The following is a 19,078-nucleotide window of genomic DNA, read 5'->3' on the forward strand; positions in this document are numbered from 1 at the left end:
ATTGTGGCAATGTTCAACTGAAAGTATGCCTCTGGCCATGGCGCCTGACCGACGAACACAGCAGTGTGAGGGAAGTAGACAAAACGCTCCCCGAACAGGCACGAGCACGCCAGGCACCCCTAACACCCACCAGCATTCCCACCAACACTTTCTGCCTACTTAGTGAAAGTGGAAAATGGCAGTGTTTATTTCACTAAAATCTAGTAAAACTGTTCAGTAAAGCACCGGTAACTTTGGGTCCGAGCAGTTATCTCCCAATTCTATCTATTCGGATCTGAGCTGGTGATATACATCATCTAACTACTGAAATCACCGCCTGTTATGTTTACTCTCAATAGGAGGTTACTTCACATTGTAACTGCTATGGTAGTATGTCAATCCCCTACAAACTTTGGTTTATATACCTGGACTTTTAGCAGGCGCTAAACAATGAATATGATAAATTGTTCCTTTTAAAAAATTATTTTTTGTAACATTGAATTGTAAAATGAGAACATTGTTTCTTTTATCGCTCATGCAAGTAGTTTGGACATTTTCTTTGTTGTACTACTTCAAATTAAAAATGGATCTGTTACTATTGCTTGTTGTGGAACTTCCTTTCCATAGTTAATGCACATATGTTGGGATTCTTCACTCTTAATACTCTGTATTACATGTGGCCGATTTTGAAAATGTACAGACTCCTGCATCAGTACAAAAAAGGTTGATTAGTGGAGATGCAGCAGCAATGTAAATGATGACAGAATAAATTACTTATTTTTTTAAAATACATCAATATATTTGCATACATAAATTTTATATCATAAAATAAATACACTTTTAAGAAGAAAAGTACAAATAACCGTGTTACAAATTTATCACCTTCATTGCCGTTATTTTGATTGTGCTACTTTGTTAAAAACAATTGCAAAAGAAGTTTAAAAACTTTCATTTCTAACCTGAATGAAATCTTGGGACATTAAATTATGTGATATAAAACATCTCAAAAGGATCTTCCATTTGGCCAAATAATTGTCCCTGAGGTATTATCAACGTAGTGAAATATTTCTGTTCATCCTTCGAACTTCTCAAAAGACTTTTCACATTGCATTTTACTTCCGTGCTGGCCATCTTCAGATTGCAATGCATAGATATATATATTTGCTTTTAAAATACTCCTTAATATCTAATCAGTCATCATCATCAAAAACGGGTAAGTACGTTTTAAGTTGCAATAAATTTGAAACAGGCTCTTTCCTGTCCTGGAAAAAGCTGAGTCCGGTGAGAAGTTCTACGTCCCTGACGCGGGCTGCGTGCAGTCGAAGCAACCGCTCAACCCATAGCGATTCATCTTTATCATTCTGTGGGAAGAGAAAAGGAAACAGAGTAATTTTTTTTGCTGGGCTTCAAAAAAAGCAACCTGGATCTTAAAAATTATGGAAAATGTGTCTTCTTAATCATAAAAATCACAAACAAGGCTACCTTTGGGTATTGGCTCATGGGTACCCCTCCATCCAAGTTGTATTTTCTTTCATTTTGGAGGAAATAGATTGAAACACTGATTTACAAATGAAAAAGAACACAGCACTTGTGGCCACACACCCATCAATTTGGTGATCTCCAATATTCTCCGGCTGCTCAGTGTGGGGTTGTGAATTAAAGTAAATACATCGATGCGTGTCATTGAGTTATAGACCACTGAATCAATAGCATTTGGTTAGTGATGAAACCTTCTAGCTTACTGTAATACATAAAAATGGTGAAGGTATTTTTCTACAGTTGGCTGGCCCTACAGGAATCCATCTTCTCAACAGGAGCTCACCCAACATGAGGGTTAAGGCTATTCGGAGCCATAGTCTTCAAGGATCGACCCCAAATGCTTAAAACAGATGCATTGCAGAACCGGTTAGCTCTGCATATCCTAAATATGTGGCTACACTTAACTTAGCCCCTTCAGATGAGAAACAGACTAGCGATTTGTTTTTCGTTCCAGGACCTAATGGAGTGATGAAATGCATGAAAGTTTGTTTTATGCATCCTGTCTTTCATAATGCTATTTAGAGACTTGGGTGAAAGAATGCTCTAAAATATTCTTTACATAAAACACAACACAAGCTCTAAATAAATGTATAATTCATGGGCTCTATGGGCCAGCAGCTCATTTATAAGGGTAGGGGGAGTTGGCAGAGTGACACTATGTGGAATTCCGTTGCGCCCTATGCATGGAGAACACAGCTTACCTCTGCCGTCACCTGTGGCGGTGATCCTGAGGTTTCCTCCTCTCCATCCCTTTCGGACTCCTGGTTGGGCCTCATCGGTGCAGGATTCTTCTCCTCTTCCAGTCCTGGGCTGTGAAACCCCTTCGCTGCAGGACGTGCGAGGACTGTGTGCGCATGGAGAGTGGAGACCTTAACCTGGTCTCCACTCCCCATGCGCGCGCGTGCTCAGTCCTTGTGAGTCCTGCAGCGAAGAGGTCTCACATCCCAGGACTGGAGGAGAGGAAGAATCCTGCACCGAGGAGGCAGCCGGGCACGGAGAATGCCACGCTGAGATCCAGGTAAGGAAGACTCGGGAAGAGGAAGGGCTTAGTTGCTTGGTTAGGGGTGGCTGTCAGGGGCAAACTCCTCCACGTGGCAGAATCAAAGTGTTTTTGTCAAACTTTCTGCTACCAGTGGAGCGCGAAGTTGGCAAAACTCCACAAACGCCGAGGACAAAGCGGAGTTCGCCACCCCGTTACTCCTTTATTGAAAATGGCTTCAATTTTCAGTAAATAAGTATTACAACCTGTTTCTTGCTGCACCATCTTTTCTACCTTCTATTTTCCAGGAGAAGTATTAAAGGCCATATGTGTCATAGTGTTTTATTCATTCTGCGTCGATGGGAAAATGCAATGATAAACAAAATCCTTAGTTTCCTTTTCAAACAAGCATTGGAAAAGACAATACATCTGGCTTTAGCGTGCTGACATATATAAACACTGGCAAATTGCAAGACTGGAAGCTGCTGAGATGCCGGAGAAGAAAAGCTGCTTCTACAAGGGAAGACAGAAGATAGTAGGCTGCGATGAGTAGTTTGGCCACTGTGGGAAAGTTACCAAAATGCAACGAAACACAGTCTACTGCAGAGAGACGCAAAATATTGCCAGGAACACCCTTAAATGGCCTCCCCAGACATCAGTCCACTTACAAAGGCGAGACCTTTAAGTACTAGATGATGTGTTTCAGGGTAAAAGCTGTAGTAACACTGCTGGCAGCTGCCCCCAAAATGTAAAGAGTGTCTCTAGTGTAGCGGGAGAAAACCCATGCCAACAACACCATCAGATCTGGATGGTGTGACATCAAGATGACCCCCAAAGAGTTGGTTCATACTGCTGATCTGATGAGTTTGGGGGGGCCTCTTCGGGGCCGGTGTTCCAATCTTCAAAATAACAAAAGACAAGCATGCTATTGACAGGCACACACTGGAGTCTTGATAAAAAACAATAAAAAACTGAACTGCAGTGCAAAAGGCTAAAACAATTATTGCCTTTAGCACACACGTTATGTGTGACCTAAATAATTAAATGTGTGATGACTGGGCGCATTTTTTGAGAAGTCCTTCATGCTTTGCAAAGTAGGCAGAAGTATATACCCAAACAGCCCATGACATAAGGTGACAGAAAAATGGACTGCGCAAACACAAGGAGATGACGGACAGAGCGTTGAAACTTTTCAGACACTCACACCCAGTCACAGATTTGGGTTGAATCATTCATCGTTCTTTAGCTCACTTCGCCACCCCACTTCAGATGGACTTCCCTGGGGCAGAGTCAAAACACACACTATAGATACACATTAAAGAATTGGCAATAATAGGTATTCAGACAGCTGAGCCGTCAATCCAGTCCTAAAAGGGAGCTAAGGAATCTCCTAGAATTTTTAATCTGATAGCTGTGTTGGGCATTGCAGGGACGGTCCTTTAAATTTGTTTCTTATAAATCAAACATTATGGGAAGAAAGAAAAACAAACGATCTCTTACAGACAGACTATTCATAATGGTTTATATTACATTACTGTGCCTCTGAATCTGATAGTTGGAAGGTCAGCCAATTTTGCTGTTATGTGGCTGTAGCATGGCCTTATTCAGGCCAAGATAATACTATTTAGGAATCAAATAGATTGATATGTATTCTAATGCTATGGTCATCTGGCATACACGTTCAGAAACATTTAGGGACGATGCATCAAAAAACATTTTCATGGACTTAACACTAAATATTTTTGCCAATACTTAATCTTTCTGTGCCAGATCTATTGGATATAGGACATGTTCTATAATTTAGGATGTTTTGCACCAACATTTAGATTAAGTCATGAGCTTCTGCTAGCTTATGAAGACCATACTATCTTAATCAACGTGACTCTTACTGAACTTCAGTGTCCCATGGAGGCACTATGTAAGTTTTGTAAAAGAAACTAAATGACTTGATATTGATTAGTTAAAAATGCAAGATATGCTCTGAACAAATAAATGCCTTTTAAACTCACCCTGGGAAATCATCATCTGTAACCTACACCCCTTTGATAACTTGAAATTCCCAAGCATTAAATCTCCCAATGCAGTTCTTTTCAGATGTAACACTTTAATTGTGTCAATAATTCATGTATATGAAGCTGAAGTGTCGAATCGGTCAGAGATTTGAGCATTAGAGAGTTAATTAGCTTAGGGCATGGCAAGCAATACATTAGAGTGGCTATGGTCTTGAAAGAAAAGACTGGAGCTGAGATAGCTTGTTGAAGAGGTAGCGACCACCTTGGGACAATCATTTATTACTAAGCGCCAAAGCCATAACCATTCTGAGATATTTTCAATACCTTCAATTTGCTCTTTTAAGCTGTGTTGCTTCATCAATTTATCTGCAGCTGAAGCTGAATTGGTTCCCTCATAATGCAGGAGCAGCTGAAATCTATTTTAGCGGATTACATTTGGAACAAGGGGGGGCATGATGAATGTGAGGCTCATCCTGGTCTGTTGGATTTGACACATTAACTGGAATCTGATTAGTAACTGCAAAATGTATATGGTCATGTGTAGTTCGTTTTAGCTCTGCACGCAATTGTTGTTTTATTTTCTTAAATAAATGCTTTGAAAGCTGTATAGACGTGTAAGGAATTATTTAATCTCCTTTCACAATGAGTAAAGATTTAACTTCCAAGCGGAGACCATCGATCTCATTCAAGGTGCAATTTTTTCGGCTGCATTTCTGACTGTTTTTTTCACTAATAAACTAAAAAGCTTTTCATTTGCAAAGGTTTTGACCTCTTTGTTTTATAAAAACCACTCTGGCCATATGCATAAATTAGGAACCAAGTTGCTTACCCTGAGCAAAGACTAGATCTAGCCACAGATTCCTTACCTTAGAATTTAACCAGGCACCAGACTGGAATCAGAAGATTTTTCGTGAGCACCTACAAAGCCACCACCTAAGCACACTGACGTCAGTTACACGGTGTTCCATGCCAGAAGTGCAGAGAACATTGATATTGGTGTGGATAAACTAGGACCTTGAAAGGGATCAACCCTGACCTTAGAAATTTGGCTGCCGAGTGGGGAGTATGGGTGGGTCGGTAAGGAATCTGCAGTTAGATATAGTCTTTACCAGATAAGGTGTTACCAAAGGTAAGAAACTTGTTCATCTGATAGAGACTTCTAGCCACAGATTCCTTACCTTAGAATAGTTACCCAAGCAATACCATCCCTGGTGGTGGGTCTGTAGACCAATTTCACACAAGGAAGTCCTGCAGGACCGAGCGGGTGAAGTGCCCATCCCTACAGACTTAACTGTCCAGACAGTAGTGTTTGGTGAACATGAGCAGAGAAATCCACGTTGCTGCCTGACAGAACAACAACGCTATTTTTGGATTGAGATGATGGAGTAGCTCCTTTTCTTTAGAGGGATGTGGAGGAGCATAGAAGGTAGGCAGGGTGATAGATTGGCCTACATGGAATGGGGTTACCACCTTAGGCAGAAAGGAGGCTCTTGTGTGAAGCACCACTTTGTCTGGATAGACTGAGAGGAAAGGCGGCTTAGATGATAAGGCCTGCATCTCACTCACTCTACGGGCAGATGTATTTGCCAGCAAGAAGGCTGTTTTTAGTGTGAGAAGCCTGAGGGGACAGTTGTGGGGAGACTTGAAAGGAGCACACATCAAAAAATTGTAGTTCCACTGAGGCACAATGAATGGTAGAGGGGGAACGAGATGGACAAGACCCTTCAAAAACCTATGCATATTAGAGAATTGAAACAAAGAGGGTTGGTCAGGCAGCGGCAAGAAGACAGACAGAGCAGAGAGATATCCCTTAACAGTGCCCAGAGCAGAGCCCTGCTGGGTAAGGGAAAGAATAAAGAGCAAGACCTCAGAGAGGGGAGCGGAAAGGAGATCAACTGATTTTTCTGCACACCATGCCACAAATTTCTTCCAACTGCAGGCATATACTGTCTGGGTGGAGGTACGCCTGGCTGCCAAAATGACATACACTTCGAGACGAAGGTCGAAAGCTGTCAACTGCCTCTGCTCAATCTCCACACAAGAAATCGGAGAGTAGATAGGCTCAGGTGGAGGACCTTCCCCCCTGGCTGCTACAGAAGCACCTCCCGAAGGGAAAGACTGATCAGAGGATTGATGGCCATGCTCAGACGCTCAGGATACCAGACTCCTTGTGCCCCGTCCGGAGCCACAAGGATAAATTGGGCCCAGACATTCCTGATCTTCTTGAGAACTCCGGGCAGGTGTGGTAGGGGCTGAAAGGCGTACAGGATGGCTGAGCTCCACTCGAGATGAAAGGTGTCTCCGAGCGAGAGCTGCCTTGGAAACTCCAATGCACAAAACTGCTGATATTGCTCATTTTCATGAGAGGCAAACAGATCTAAACAAGGCTCTACCTTCTGCCACCTCCAGATTAGAACGTCATCCATGACCTGCTAGGCATTGAGGGCTGAGTGTGTCGGCTCTGGCGTTTCAGGAACCCTTCAGGTGTTGAACCACGTTTGATAAGCCCTACTGTTCCAGCCGTGTCCAGAGGCGCAGGGCCTCTTGACAAAGGGTCCACAACCCCACTCCTCCCTGTTTGTTGCAGTACCACACGGCGGTGGGGTTGTCCTTGAACAACTGCACAAGCCTTCCTTTGATGGACGGTAAAAAGGCTTTTAATGCCACATCACATGGCGCTCCAGCAGGTTGACGTGGAGTTCAGATTCTTCCGGAGACCAGAGTCCTCTGATGTCCACCTCTCCCAGTTGGCCGTCCAAGATAGTACCAGTGGGCAGGCAGGACGGGAATGTGGGAATAAGCTTTTTGCAGGTCTAATGTTATCATCCAGTCTCCTGGGCCCAGGGCGGACAAGACCTGAGCTAGAGTGAGTATCTTGAATTTCTCCTTTTTGAGAAAGAAGTTGAGGGTCCCTAGATAGAGTATAGGGCTATCTGGTCCCTTTTTGGGGACAAGAAAGTAGCAGAAATAGCAACTGTGGCCTACTTTTGGCACCGGAACCCTCTCTACGGCTCCTTTGGCCCAGAAAGCCATGACTTCTTCGTGAGGATAGATGATTCTCCATCAGCCAGTCGTGAGATTGTGTCATGGAGGGAGGGTAGTCTTGAAGGGGATGGAGTAGCCCTTTTGCAAGATCTGTAAGACCCATCTGTCCGATGGTAGGGACTGCCAGTGCGGCAGGTGATGGCGAATCCTGCTGCCAACTGGATGCCTATAATCGTGAAGGGGCAGATTAGGAGGGCTTGCAGGCTGAAGCTGCTGGAGAGGAGGAGAAAGACAGACCAGACTACTGGATACCTGACCCACAATGTCTGTGGGTACTGCCTCCCTCGTTCACGCAGAGGCTGGGGAGTATGCAGGGCTCAGTGACTGGGAGGGATCAGAAGCATTTGGAAGCCCCTTCCGTTTCTATGAAAGGATTGAAAGGCAGATTGGGGGTGACGTTGAACTGCCAAGAGGCCGATGGACTTGGCCGTAGTCCACAAGTTCTTAGTGTTCCAGCACCAAATCTGGCTTGTCTCCGAAGAAACGAGTACCCTTGAAGGGAAAGCTTGGAGATCCCCCGAGAAGCCAGTTGTCCTCAACCAGGCGTGGCGCCTCAGGGCCACTGTCGATGAAAGAGCTCTGCCTAGTGAGTCAGCCGTGACCAATCCACAGGGAATTGTTAACTTTGCTGCGTCTCTCCCATCGACAACCACCTAGGAGAGGATTGCCCCTGCCTCCTCTGGGACCTGTGGCAGCACTTGCCCAACTGTATCCGACAGAGTGTGGGAATGATGGCCCAAAAGGCAGACTGTGTTCACAGACTGCAATGCTAGGCTTGCGGAAGAAAACATATTTTTCCCCCAAAGAGTCCAGCCTCTTGGATTCCCTGTCCGGTGGAGCGGTAGGAAATTGAGGCTTGGACCACCAAACTCTCCGAGATATGGTGCTGGGAGAGGAAGTTTGGGTTCTCCAGGGTGGGGCAGTGGGAGCAGGTGATCGTCTAATTCACAAGAGCCCCTGTGTTGGGTTTGGACAAGGTCACCAAACAGAACGTCTGTAATGGGCATCACTAAACGGGTTACAGCACCTCTGTCAAGATGTTGGTCTTGAATGCCACTGAGGCTAGCTGAAGGTCAAGGACATCAGCCGCCCTACACACCACCACTGCTTATGAGGCTTCCTCCTCCATAGCCACGGCAGGGAGAGAAAGCATACTAGTGTCTGGCGTAGTATCCAGTCCACTGGCTTCACTCAGTTCCTCACACCAGTCCATATTAGGGTGCTCTACTTAAGGCTGTTATTCTACATGGTCAAATAGCCCCACCCATTCCTCCCTGATTCCTAGCCCATGGGACTAGGACTCAGGCTCGGATCTAGGAACCAAAGGTCCTGCCAGGGCTGGAGTCGGGTGACGCCCATTTGGCTTAATGTTGAAGTCAGGGATCACAATGGGGATAGTGTTGGGAGTGTCAGCATCGGGGTTGGCACCAGGGAAGGTCGAGATGGTACGACTGCTTCCAGTCCGGATCTAGGAATGGATTCCTGCGGACCCACCAGAGCCGCCGGCATGGAACCAGATGGGGACGTCTCTGACCCTGCTGGGCTTGAAGGTACACCGATGGAGTTGGACCGCCCGAATTTAAGGCGCATGGCCTCATGAAACTCCTTTAGTTAGGCGGAGGTCGCTCCAGATCCAGGAAAATCAGGGAGGCGCAGAGTCAGCCGAGGCATAGACTCTGAGGAACGAGGCTTTAAATGTTGAAACTCCTTTGTTGCGTCAGCCCATGAACGAGGAGATGCTGAACACTGCTTCGACTTCTCACTCTTCTGCTGGTGACTCTTACCTGAATGTCCTGAGGACATGGAGTGAGATGATGACAACTTCAGGTTCCACGGACGATCCCAGGACCTTACCCTTTATCGGGACCTCAATTTTTGTGGGGACATATGCCAAGGCGGCATGAGCTTCAGGGACCCCTCCCTCAAAGGCTTTGGGTTCATGGCCCAGCAATCGGAGCATGACTGTTCTGTGGTCACGCTCGATGCACCTCAGACAGACTAGGTGCACATCCGTCACTGACATATGCTGGTTACAGGCTAAACAGGGCTTAAAACCTGAGACCGGTTTCGGGGTAACACCTCTTATCATCCAGGCTAGCTAGAATCCAGTGGCAAAGTGAAAAAGTGTCCCACGTCTGGGCATACCTTGCCAACTTAGCGCGAACAAAGCAAGCTGATGATGGACGGAGTGCTGAAACGTTTCAGACACTTACCCCAGTCACGGACCTGGAGTGAATCCATCATCATTTTTTTAGCTCCGAGCAGTATACAAAATCTGTCCGTTTGAGTGGCAAGTGAGATCACAAAACACGTATTTTCTGGGTGTTGGTATATTTGGTAGGTCAAAAAAGTCAATTTCGAGCAAAATATGCAATCATACATCCACAAATGGAGGGCAACATTTATTGGGTGAAGTTAACCTGAGATCTCGAAGGTGGTCAACTGACATGTTTCTGTGATTTATGGGATGAGTTTAAGCTGTGGAAGTGATGGAGAGGTACTGAGTCAGTCATCGTTGGTGTTTCATTGGGAGGCTCCGGATAATTCTAGAGCCTAAAACCTCGAGGTGATGCACAACAGTGAAAGAATGGAAAAGTAATTTTGATTGAAAGAGCACAGAGCGACTGCAATTGCAGCGATGGAGGCCTGCGATGACACCAGACCTCCATTCCTGCACTGGCATTCCCTGAATGTGAACATTTTGTGATGGGACAGGGGGTGCTTTCAAACACAGAAGTTGGCATTCTGGTAATGGGACTGGGGGAAGCTGGTGTCTCCTCCAACAATGCGGACAGCCCCAATCATAACAAGGGCGCTGCACCTTGGGAATCACTTTGTAAATCTGTTCCTATCCCCTTTTGGGTCTCTGCAATAGTTTGCAACCACAACTGTAGTCCCAAACCTTTGATATATTGCATACCAACACTCCATGATGGGGGTGTGGGGGTGTCTTATTACACACAGTCCCTTTCCTTGAAGAGTTGATATGGATTGCAAAGTGTATTTTAAGTCAGGAAGACTTTTCCAACTTGTAAAATGAAGCTTTGCACATTGTGAGCTGCAATTTTGCAGTTGAAAAGCCTGTGGTGTTTCTAATCACAAGCATTGTGAGCACAAAAATGCTTAATGCACCAGGGCTATAGTAACAAGGGTGTGCAATGATTAGTCACTTCAAATCAACAAGGGGTGATTAGAGGAGTCATTGCAGAGAATGGATAAAAGAGCCTCCAGGGGTGGAGACACATCAGAAGTGTTTGAAAAGAAGGATATCCTGAAAAATTTAGAGGATCGGAAAGGTGAAGAATGAAGGGAGGATAGGGGTTCAAAAGGATGGGGAGAAAACGAGAACGAAATCAAACCTGACTGTGACTTCTTGACTGATGCAGCCTACCCAGGATTAGTGAAATTGTAATATTATACAACATTACCAGAATGTTTTCTTTTTAAATTGGGGAGCTATTATTCTCAAGACCAATAAGAACATGACATTTTGAAGAATTTGTAAACATTGTGCATGGAGTAAGAAAGGGACTTTGGTATTTTATCTGTCCAAGCCACACCAGATTAACTTACTGAAGGCACATGTTCTTACATGACATAGGCTATGTCAACCTGGAAAGAGAACCTTCTTTACATTTCTAAATCTAGGGATTTCAGAGCCAGGTATGGTACCAGACTACTGTGTCATAATATCACCTACCAAATATGCTCTCAGCTTCTGCTTTTCATGGACAGGCCATTCTACATTTCTGGTGCAAAAGGCCACTTGGAACATCATTACATACGTTTAAGGTAAGGCTGAAGGAGACATGTTGAAAAGACGTGTTACTTACGGCACAGCTTTCACTGTTGTCTGTTCTGTGTGGAATGATGAACGTCAAAGCTTCCAGTGAACCTTTACACTGCTGCGGTGTCTGAGAACGATTTTTGCAGCTTGTCAACAACATGAAGTAGTGTGTTGGAATTAAGTCTTCTGAGTTGTTTGTCCCTCTGCAAAGCCAAGGCCCAAACCATTACAAACGATCATGGCCTTTATGTGCACCGTAAATACAGCAGCACTTACTTAAATTTACACGTTCTGTGTTCTCCCAGTAAAAACGTGTTCCTTATATTCAGTTTAATATAATTAAAGTAAACAAATACCCAGGTGCAAAAGCAGAACAATCACTAATGAAAATCGTGAATTATTTATTTTGAGTCACAAAGGCTACGGTGTTTTGGCAAATTCCATGTTCTTATGGAAAAAAAAATAGCTCTGAAACACTGGTAACGCTGTCCTTTCATAAGCAGAAGGTGTTGCCTCATTACTTTCCACAGAAACTCTCTAACTAATGTAAATTCCAAAATCAATTTATAAAATGGTATGACTGTTAATGGGAAAAGAAGAGGGGACAATAAGCCACCCCCAACGTGTCCCCCGAAAAAAGGTTACCATTATTAGATGTATATCTTAGCAATAGGCATATGACACATTCCATCAGATAATGCTTTACTCATATTAGTAAACCCTAGACTGCGGTGGACGAACCATTCAAATCCACTGCAGTTTCATCACAGTGTAGTGGACATGAACGGGTTGTCCATCCCACAGTGAAGGAAAATCCTTCTGTTGAGAGCATGAGAAGCATTTTGTTTTTTAAAACATAATGGCAGGACACACAGGAAGACCCGAAAATTACCCCAACGTCTTTTAGATGCCCAGGGGAGCAGAACGCCCACTAGATCCCTGGGACCAGCAACTTAAGCATCTGTCCAATGTTGGGGTTTAGTAGCCAACATATCTTAAGAGTGTTATTTTCACAAGAAAAAGCTGTCATTTATTGAGCTTGCCAGCTGCATTTTGAAAAGGCACATTGCAATCTGGCTTGTGTATGGCTAGGTCAAGCCTCCAATCCTGGAATTTAGATCCTAGATATGAGCCTATGAAAGCATGTGACAACACAAGGGGATTTATTCACGAGTGAAGTGATACAGCAAATAAACATAGTAAGAGGTGCTTACTTGCCCAGCCGAATTGGGAGGATTTTGGTATAGACCCTGATCAAAGATGCTAGCGGAATTATAGCAGGACCCAGTAAATTAATATGTGGTGGTTTTAGGGACTTTAGAAAAGTCATGGCCAAGGAGAGACTGTAGTAGGACATTAGGCAAGATCTATTGTTCTCTATCTGTATTTATTTAGGATGGGCATTATGGAAATAGGGGTATAATGGTTCAAGTATAAAGGAAGGGGAAAATTAAAGCAAGTATGATATGTGGGTGTATTGGTGAAAGAAAGTGTATGAGGGTAAATATTGTTGCTGAGGAGCTTTGGAATGGGGGAGACATGTAGTTGTGACTAACGAGTTTTTCTTTAGATGGAAGAAGATAAGGGTAGCAATATTCAGTATGGTCATTTTGGTAAGTCTGAGGGAGGGGACCAAGATTGAGCACTGCATATCATAATTTTACCATTATCCATGGCATTAACTTTACATCAAGACAAAGTGTAAGGGAGTACGTACACTTGCGTTTCTAGCAATAAGACTTTTAAAATGAGTCACTCAGTTGGTCAAAGAGCAGATAATTTTTAAGTGCTCCTTGGAACATATCAAGAACAAATGGTTAGCCCACAGATATTTGACAGTTAGATATGATGAGACATGGTTAACGTTTTTCAAACTATTTTAGTGAGATTTAAGAAGTCGAGAGACCTCACAGTTTAGCAGTCGCGGGTGCAGTTTGGAGCGTGTGATGGGTTTTAGGTGGCAGTCTTAGTATAAAATTTGAACTTTTTTTAGCAGAGTAGACAGATTACACAAGCACTAACAGACTAAACAGACCATTTCATATTATTAAACTAATTATTCAAGCACTGCAAGAGCAAAGAGTCTTACAACCAGACAACAATGAAATAAAGGTGGAATACCCGGAAGATAGTGCACTTAGCCATTTGGCAAACTTTTAGAGAAAATGTTCATTCCTTGGATGCAATTTGTAATTACATACGAGCTAGTAATGCTCAAAAGAAATTTCTTTGGATTGTGACTAGGCATTTAGTTGACAGGAAGTGGCCATGCAATAGGTACGTTCATTTGCTTTTCTGAAATGCCAAAAGGTTGAGAAGCCATCTAGAGAATGAATGAGGTTCCTATATTGAAAAGTACAGGAATGACCGTCAATACTGTGCATGGCTCATTCAAAAATGGAGAGTGACCTTTCCTGATCCTGTAATTCTGTCGCCTCAAGTACAGGCTGTTTTAGGAGCTTGCAATGTGTGCTTTTACCAGCCTGCTTAGATGAAAGGGAGATCCAAAGGACCACAAACAAATAGCGTTAGAAATGAAATGTGAAACCGCAGTTTGATATAGTTAAAAAAGGGTAAAACACGAAATAATAGATATTTGTTTACCGTTTCAGTGAATCGAACAGACCGTCATAATTGTCATCGAAAACTGGTCCACTCACGACATTTACACCATTTCTTTCTACGGCATAGTTGAACAATAGGGTGTTGTGAAAGTAGGTCCATATCGCTAGAATGATATAGAGAGGAAACGAAGAAAATGTATTGAGTAACATTAAACATAATGCATTGATATAACATATACAGATTTATAAAACATCAAACAGCAAAAGATCTCCTGTAAAATGACTACTTAGAACGATAAAAATATTTCAGATTTATGCTGCTTAAAACTTACTTTTCAACTCCAGTGAACGTATCGCATAATGTTAGCTGGACACACAAACCAGCGCAGACTCCCACAACCACTGGTATGTGTGTGCCCAGCCCAGAGGGACCCAAGACCTCTGACGCAAAGCTCAAGTCCTCATTTAAGCATATTCCCTCATTTGCTTGTGTGAGTTAAAATGAAAACAGGTTCACTGCACTTGCCCCATGCATGAAAGGACATGTGGCATGGGTAGGCTTCTATTTTGTGGCTGTTCCCAGTTAGGCCACAACCATGCACTCCACAAGTGGGCCACTCAGCATGAGACCATCATTGTGCAAGGAGAACGTATCCACCCCTGCCATTTGCTGGGTTAACTAAGAAGCCACTTTGAGGGAGGTGGATGAAGTGGCTGCGTCTTTTCATAAAAGACCTCATTCCAACCCCCAAATCTCTTGAGGTAACCTGCTGCGACCAATGGGAAAGCCGAATCCTCAACATTGGGTTGAATGCACTTCAAGACAACAACGTTACAAAGTGTGTATCAGCTTCCGGACTGACCAGCAACATACATAACATGGTGTAGCACATAGTAATTCACTAGCTACTTTAATCGGGGACTACAACCTGCATTTTATCATGCGGTGTGCCATGCTAAATAATAATGTCCCCAACATTTAGGGGGATAATCACTTCTTGCTCTTACATATCAAGAAGTGTCATCTTAACACTGCTTCTTCTGAAGTTCATTTGGTATCCGGATTGAGGTCTTCCACACACTAATCCCCTTCATTCAGGAGGCCCTATTGCAAAACAGCAACTACAACACACTTCTGAACGCCTGCAAGTTTTAACATTGACTGTGTTTTAAATCTATATCTCTAATGCTGCACATTCTCCAGTGGAGAGCTCGGGCAGATGAAGCATTTGGTGTGAGGATGCAGTATAGCATTACAACAAAAAATATTTAAGAATGCCATAATCTGAACATGGAAATGGAAATGGAACCCTCACATTTATGGAAAATCCTTATTACAAAGATGTTTCTTATGCTACTGCATGGGTTAGAAAGGAGAGAACTAATAGGCTTGTGATCTGTTAGCCGAAGTTAAGTAGAGCTACCCATGACACTTATGTAGGTATTGCTAATGAAACTGAAGAGAACTCCTCATGAGTTCAAAGATGTTGATGCAAATGAAACAACCTCTTGAACAGAACACGTACAATTCTTTAGGGAGAATGTGATTCCTACTTTGAAAGAATGATCCTCAACGGATTTCTTCAGTTCCAGTGAAGAGTAAGATAATGAGGTTAATGGGATTTTTTATAAGATGAGTTAATATATACTGTGTTTTCTCACAGAGTGCTAACTATTACAGTATCCTTCTGGCAAATCTCAAATTAGTGCTTAGTTTCTTTGACCTCCTGTTTCATCTTACTTCAGAAGGACCTGCAAAACATGTGCAAGAGACTAAAATCAACCATGCCAATACACGAGAAGCTGAAGTATATCAACGGCAGTTCTTTTTTAATTGTGTTGTAGGTGTAAGAAGCAGCACATGATTCCAGATAATGCATCTTTGGTTATATAATAGTGTGGATTATTAAAGTATCTAACTAATGGGCTTCGTTTATTGTTTCTGTAAAACACTTGCACGGTCAGTGGTTCATTCAGAGAGCTAGTTGGAAAGGAAATGCAGGAAGAGAGTCAGAAGCATTTATACAGTGTCATGCACATACACTTGGAGGAAGAGGCAAGTCTTTAACATCCATGATCCTTTCTGGAGGCCACCATCAGGCAAAACGGCTAAGGAGTTCCAGGGGCTTGCCAAAGACATCTTTTCACAATCGGGTACATGCAACAGGACATAATTCTGTAAGAATGAACTCGAAACATTTGGTTCTCTGGGATTCGTACAAGTGTTCAGGTGTCAGGACATGCAGAGTTATACGTACATGAAATAGCATCGAAATTGTTCATCTTCCTGAGCTGCAGTCTATGGGGCACCATCAGTGGGTATATAATGAGGTCACTGCTTTTATTTCTAGATCTGTGACAGTTAGCTTGTATGTCAGAATAGCAGCACTTAAATATTGTGCTAGCATAATATTGTAGCAAATACACCAACCACCCAAAAAATCGACAAGCTAATGATAAATATAAAGCAACGAATCATCAACCACTCCTGAAAAAAACCCTTGGCGGACCCCACCAACCTGAAGAATTTCAGACTGATCTCCCTACTCCCTTATCTGGCCAAAGTCATGGAAAATGCCATCAACATTCTACTCGCCGCCTTCATAGAAGAAAACAACATCCTCAACTCCTCCCAATCTGGCTTCAGGAAGAACTACACCACCGAAACCACCCTTCTCGCGGCAACTAACAACATCCTCTCCCTCCTCGACAGAGAAGAGACTGTGGCCCTCATCCTCCTAGACCTCTCTGCGGCCTTCGACACTGTCTCTACTTACACCCTAGCCCGCAGGCTCCACGACGCGGGAATCCTGAACAAGGCCCTCGACTGGATCCTCTCTTTCCTCTCCGGCAGAACGCAATGGGTCAGACTCCCTCCTTTTCTCTCAGAACCCACCCCTACCCCCTGCGGTGTCCCACAAGGATCCTCCATCAGCCCGACCCTGTTCAACATCTATATGGCCCCACTCGCATCCATCATCAGATCACATGGACTCAACATCACATTGTATGCAGACGACACCCAACTCATCCTCTTCCTATCCAAAGAACCCAAAATCACCAAACGCAACTTCCAAGATGGAATGGAAGCCGTCGCCAGATGGATGAAGGTCAGCTGCCTACAACTCAACACAGACAAAACTGAGGTGCTTATCATGGGCCCACACCCCGATGCCTGGAACAACACCTAGTGCCCCCCCATCCTCAGGCCCCCCCCCACGTGCCACGCACGCAACCTCAGAATCATCCTGGCCACCGAACTCAAAATGGACCGCCAGATCAACGCCATCACCTCCTCCTGCTACCACACCCTCCGCCTACTCCGAAAGACCTTCAACTGGATCCCCCCAAACTCAGGAAAACTGTCACACACGCACTCATCAGTAGCAGACTGGACTACGGCAACACTCTCTATGCCCGGATCAACAACAACCTCATCCGCAAACTCCAGAACATCCCGAACGCTGCCACCAGACTAGTCCTCGCCACTGCCACATCAGCCAACACCTACGAACTCTACACAGGCTCCCAGTCGAGAAGCGAATCACCTTCAAGCTTCTCACCCACGCAGACAAGGCCTTCCATAACACCGAACCCGCCAACCTGAACCACCGCATCACGTTCCACGCTCCCCATCCTTCTCTCCTCTCGGCCCAGCTCTCCCTCGCGATGATAACTCGCATCAAGAAAACCAGAGCAGGAGGAGGCTTCTTTGACCTCCTCGCCACAAAGGCATGGAACTCCCTCCCTCTCCACCTCCGACAGACTCCATCACTTTCTAAGTTCTTAAAGGACCTCAAGACCTGGCTCTTCGATGAAACTCCGTGACCTTCCAGGAACTGCGGAACCCCTCCCCTCCCCCTATTCTCCTCTCTCCTTCCCTCCACGCCTTGAGACCCGTTCGGGTGAGTAGCTTGCACTCAACAAACCCATGATTGATGTACAGATAAGTATGTATTTACTATACTGTCCTTAACACCACATCTGTGTACTTCAATGTGAAATATATTATCAAGGCATATATTAGGTTTACGATGCTGTGAGATTAAGCATCGTAAACCTATATTTACTTGTATATACTTACATTGTCTATTTTTGGTTGGTGCTAATTTTGAAACAATATTATCCTAGCCGAATATTAAAGGCAATATTCTGGAACCATACCTGAGGGCCAATATGTTACCTACATTTTAGAAAACCCATAGTTCACATCATTTGTAATACAAGTTAGTTTTCAATGTTGACTTAGATTTAATGGATCACAGACAATTATTACTAAGGAAATGTTATTGCATTTGTTGTAATGATAATGTAAATGTGATTGCATGGGTTTTTTCATAAACAATGAATTTTCTTTACTTATAACAGCCGATGAATATTGTTCTCATCGTGTTGATTTTGTTGCTGTTTAGATGAGCTGTATGAATGAGAGATGGATAATATTATTGTTTTGCATTTACACGTTTAACTAAAACTTTGTATGAGAAAAAAACAGGGGAGGAAAAACAACTGAAATTAAGTCTCCTGATAGCAATACTACTTATGATAGTGAAACTCAGATCTAATCTGTGTTTGTTTTAGACATTTAACGTTCTGAGTATTATTATGCAGTTATTATAAGAGTACCTTGTGCCCTATTGCTCTTTTCTTTGATTTCTGAACCTAAAACCCCATCCCACTGCTCCTTCTTTCCCAAAGGGAAGCACTAGCCACACTCTGGCTCCTAATAACAGCCAAATGAACTAGCGGAGGTCCCCCAACACCCCCACTCCCAATCACAATGCCTCAATTCATATTATCAGTACAGAGGCATTCTGTTGACCTATCGCATAACCACATTCAAAGGAGTAGTAAGTGCAAAAAAATGTCAGAGACCAACTAAAGCAGAGAAAGAAAATATAAAAGAAACAGGTGAAATACTTAACATTCTCCTTATATAACTTGAGTGTACAGACACACATCAAGTCAATAATGCTTATGAAGTTTAGAATAGTGTGGTCAGATACCGATTAACACTACTTGAAAAACAGGAAGGGAGGCAAAAAACCAAAGTAACAAAGTAAAAGCGGTCAGAAGTAAACTAGCCATCCCTTGCATTACTCGAAATCAGAAAATGCATCTATCGCTGTGTCAGAGATTGGGGTTGCCTGAATGTTAGAGTTTTGCTTTAGCC

The 19,078-nt window shown here is 43.6% G+C and overlaps 1 protein-coding gene across 1 annotated transcript in view; it reads right to left on the reverse strand.

Annotated features, from left to right (window-relative positions):
• Positions 1-753: 753 nt before the first annotated feature.
• The window catches only part of ENPP1 (ectonucleotide pyrophosphatase/phosphodiesterase 1), a 519,644-nt gene continuing 501,319 nt past the window's right edge, over positions 754-19,078 (reverse strand). Inside the window, exons 23-25 of the mRNA XM_085611568.1 lie at positions 13,946-14,069; positions 11,388-11,544; positions 754-1,340 (exon numbers count right to left, since the gene is read on the reverse strand). Coding sequence (XP_085467694.1) covers positions 1,170-1,340; positions 11,388-11,544; positions 13,946-14,069 — 452 coding nt within the window. The 3' untranslated portion in view covers positions 754-1,169. The remainder of the gene's footprint in view (positions 1,341-11,387; positions 11,545-13,945; positions 14,070-19,078) is intronic.

Source organism: Triturus cristatus, chromosome 6 (genome assembly GCF_964204655.1).
Source record: "Triturus cristatus chromosome 6, aTriCri1.1, whole genome shotgun sequence".
Lineage (NCBI taxonomy): Eukaryota > Metazoa > Chordata > Amphibia > Caudata > Salamandridae > Triturus > Triturus cristatus.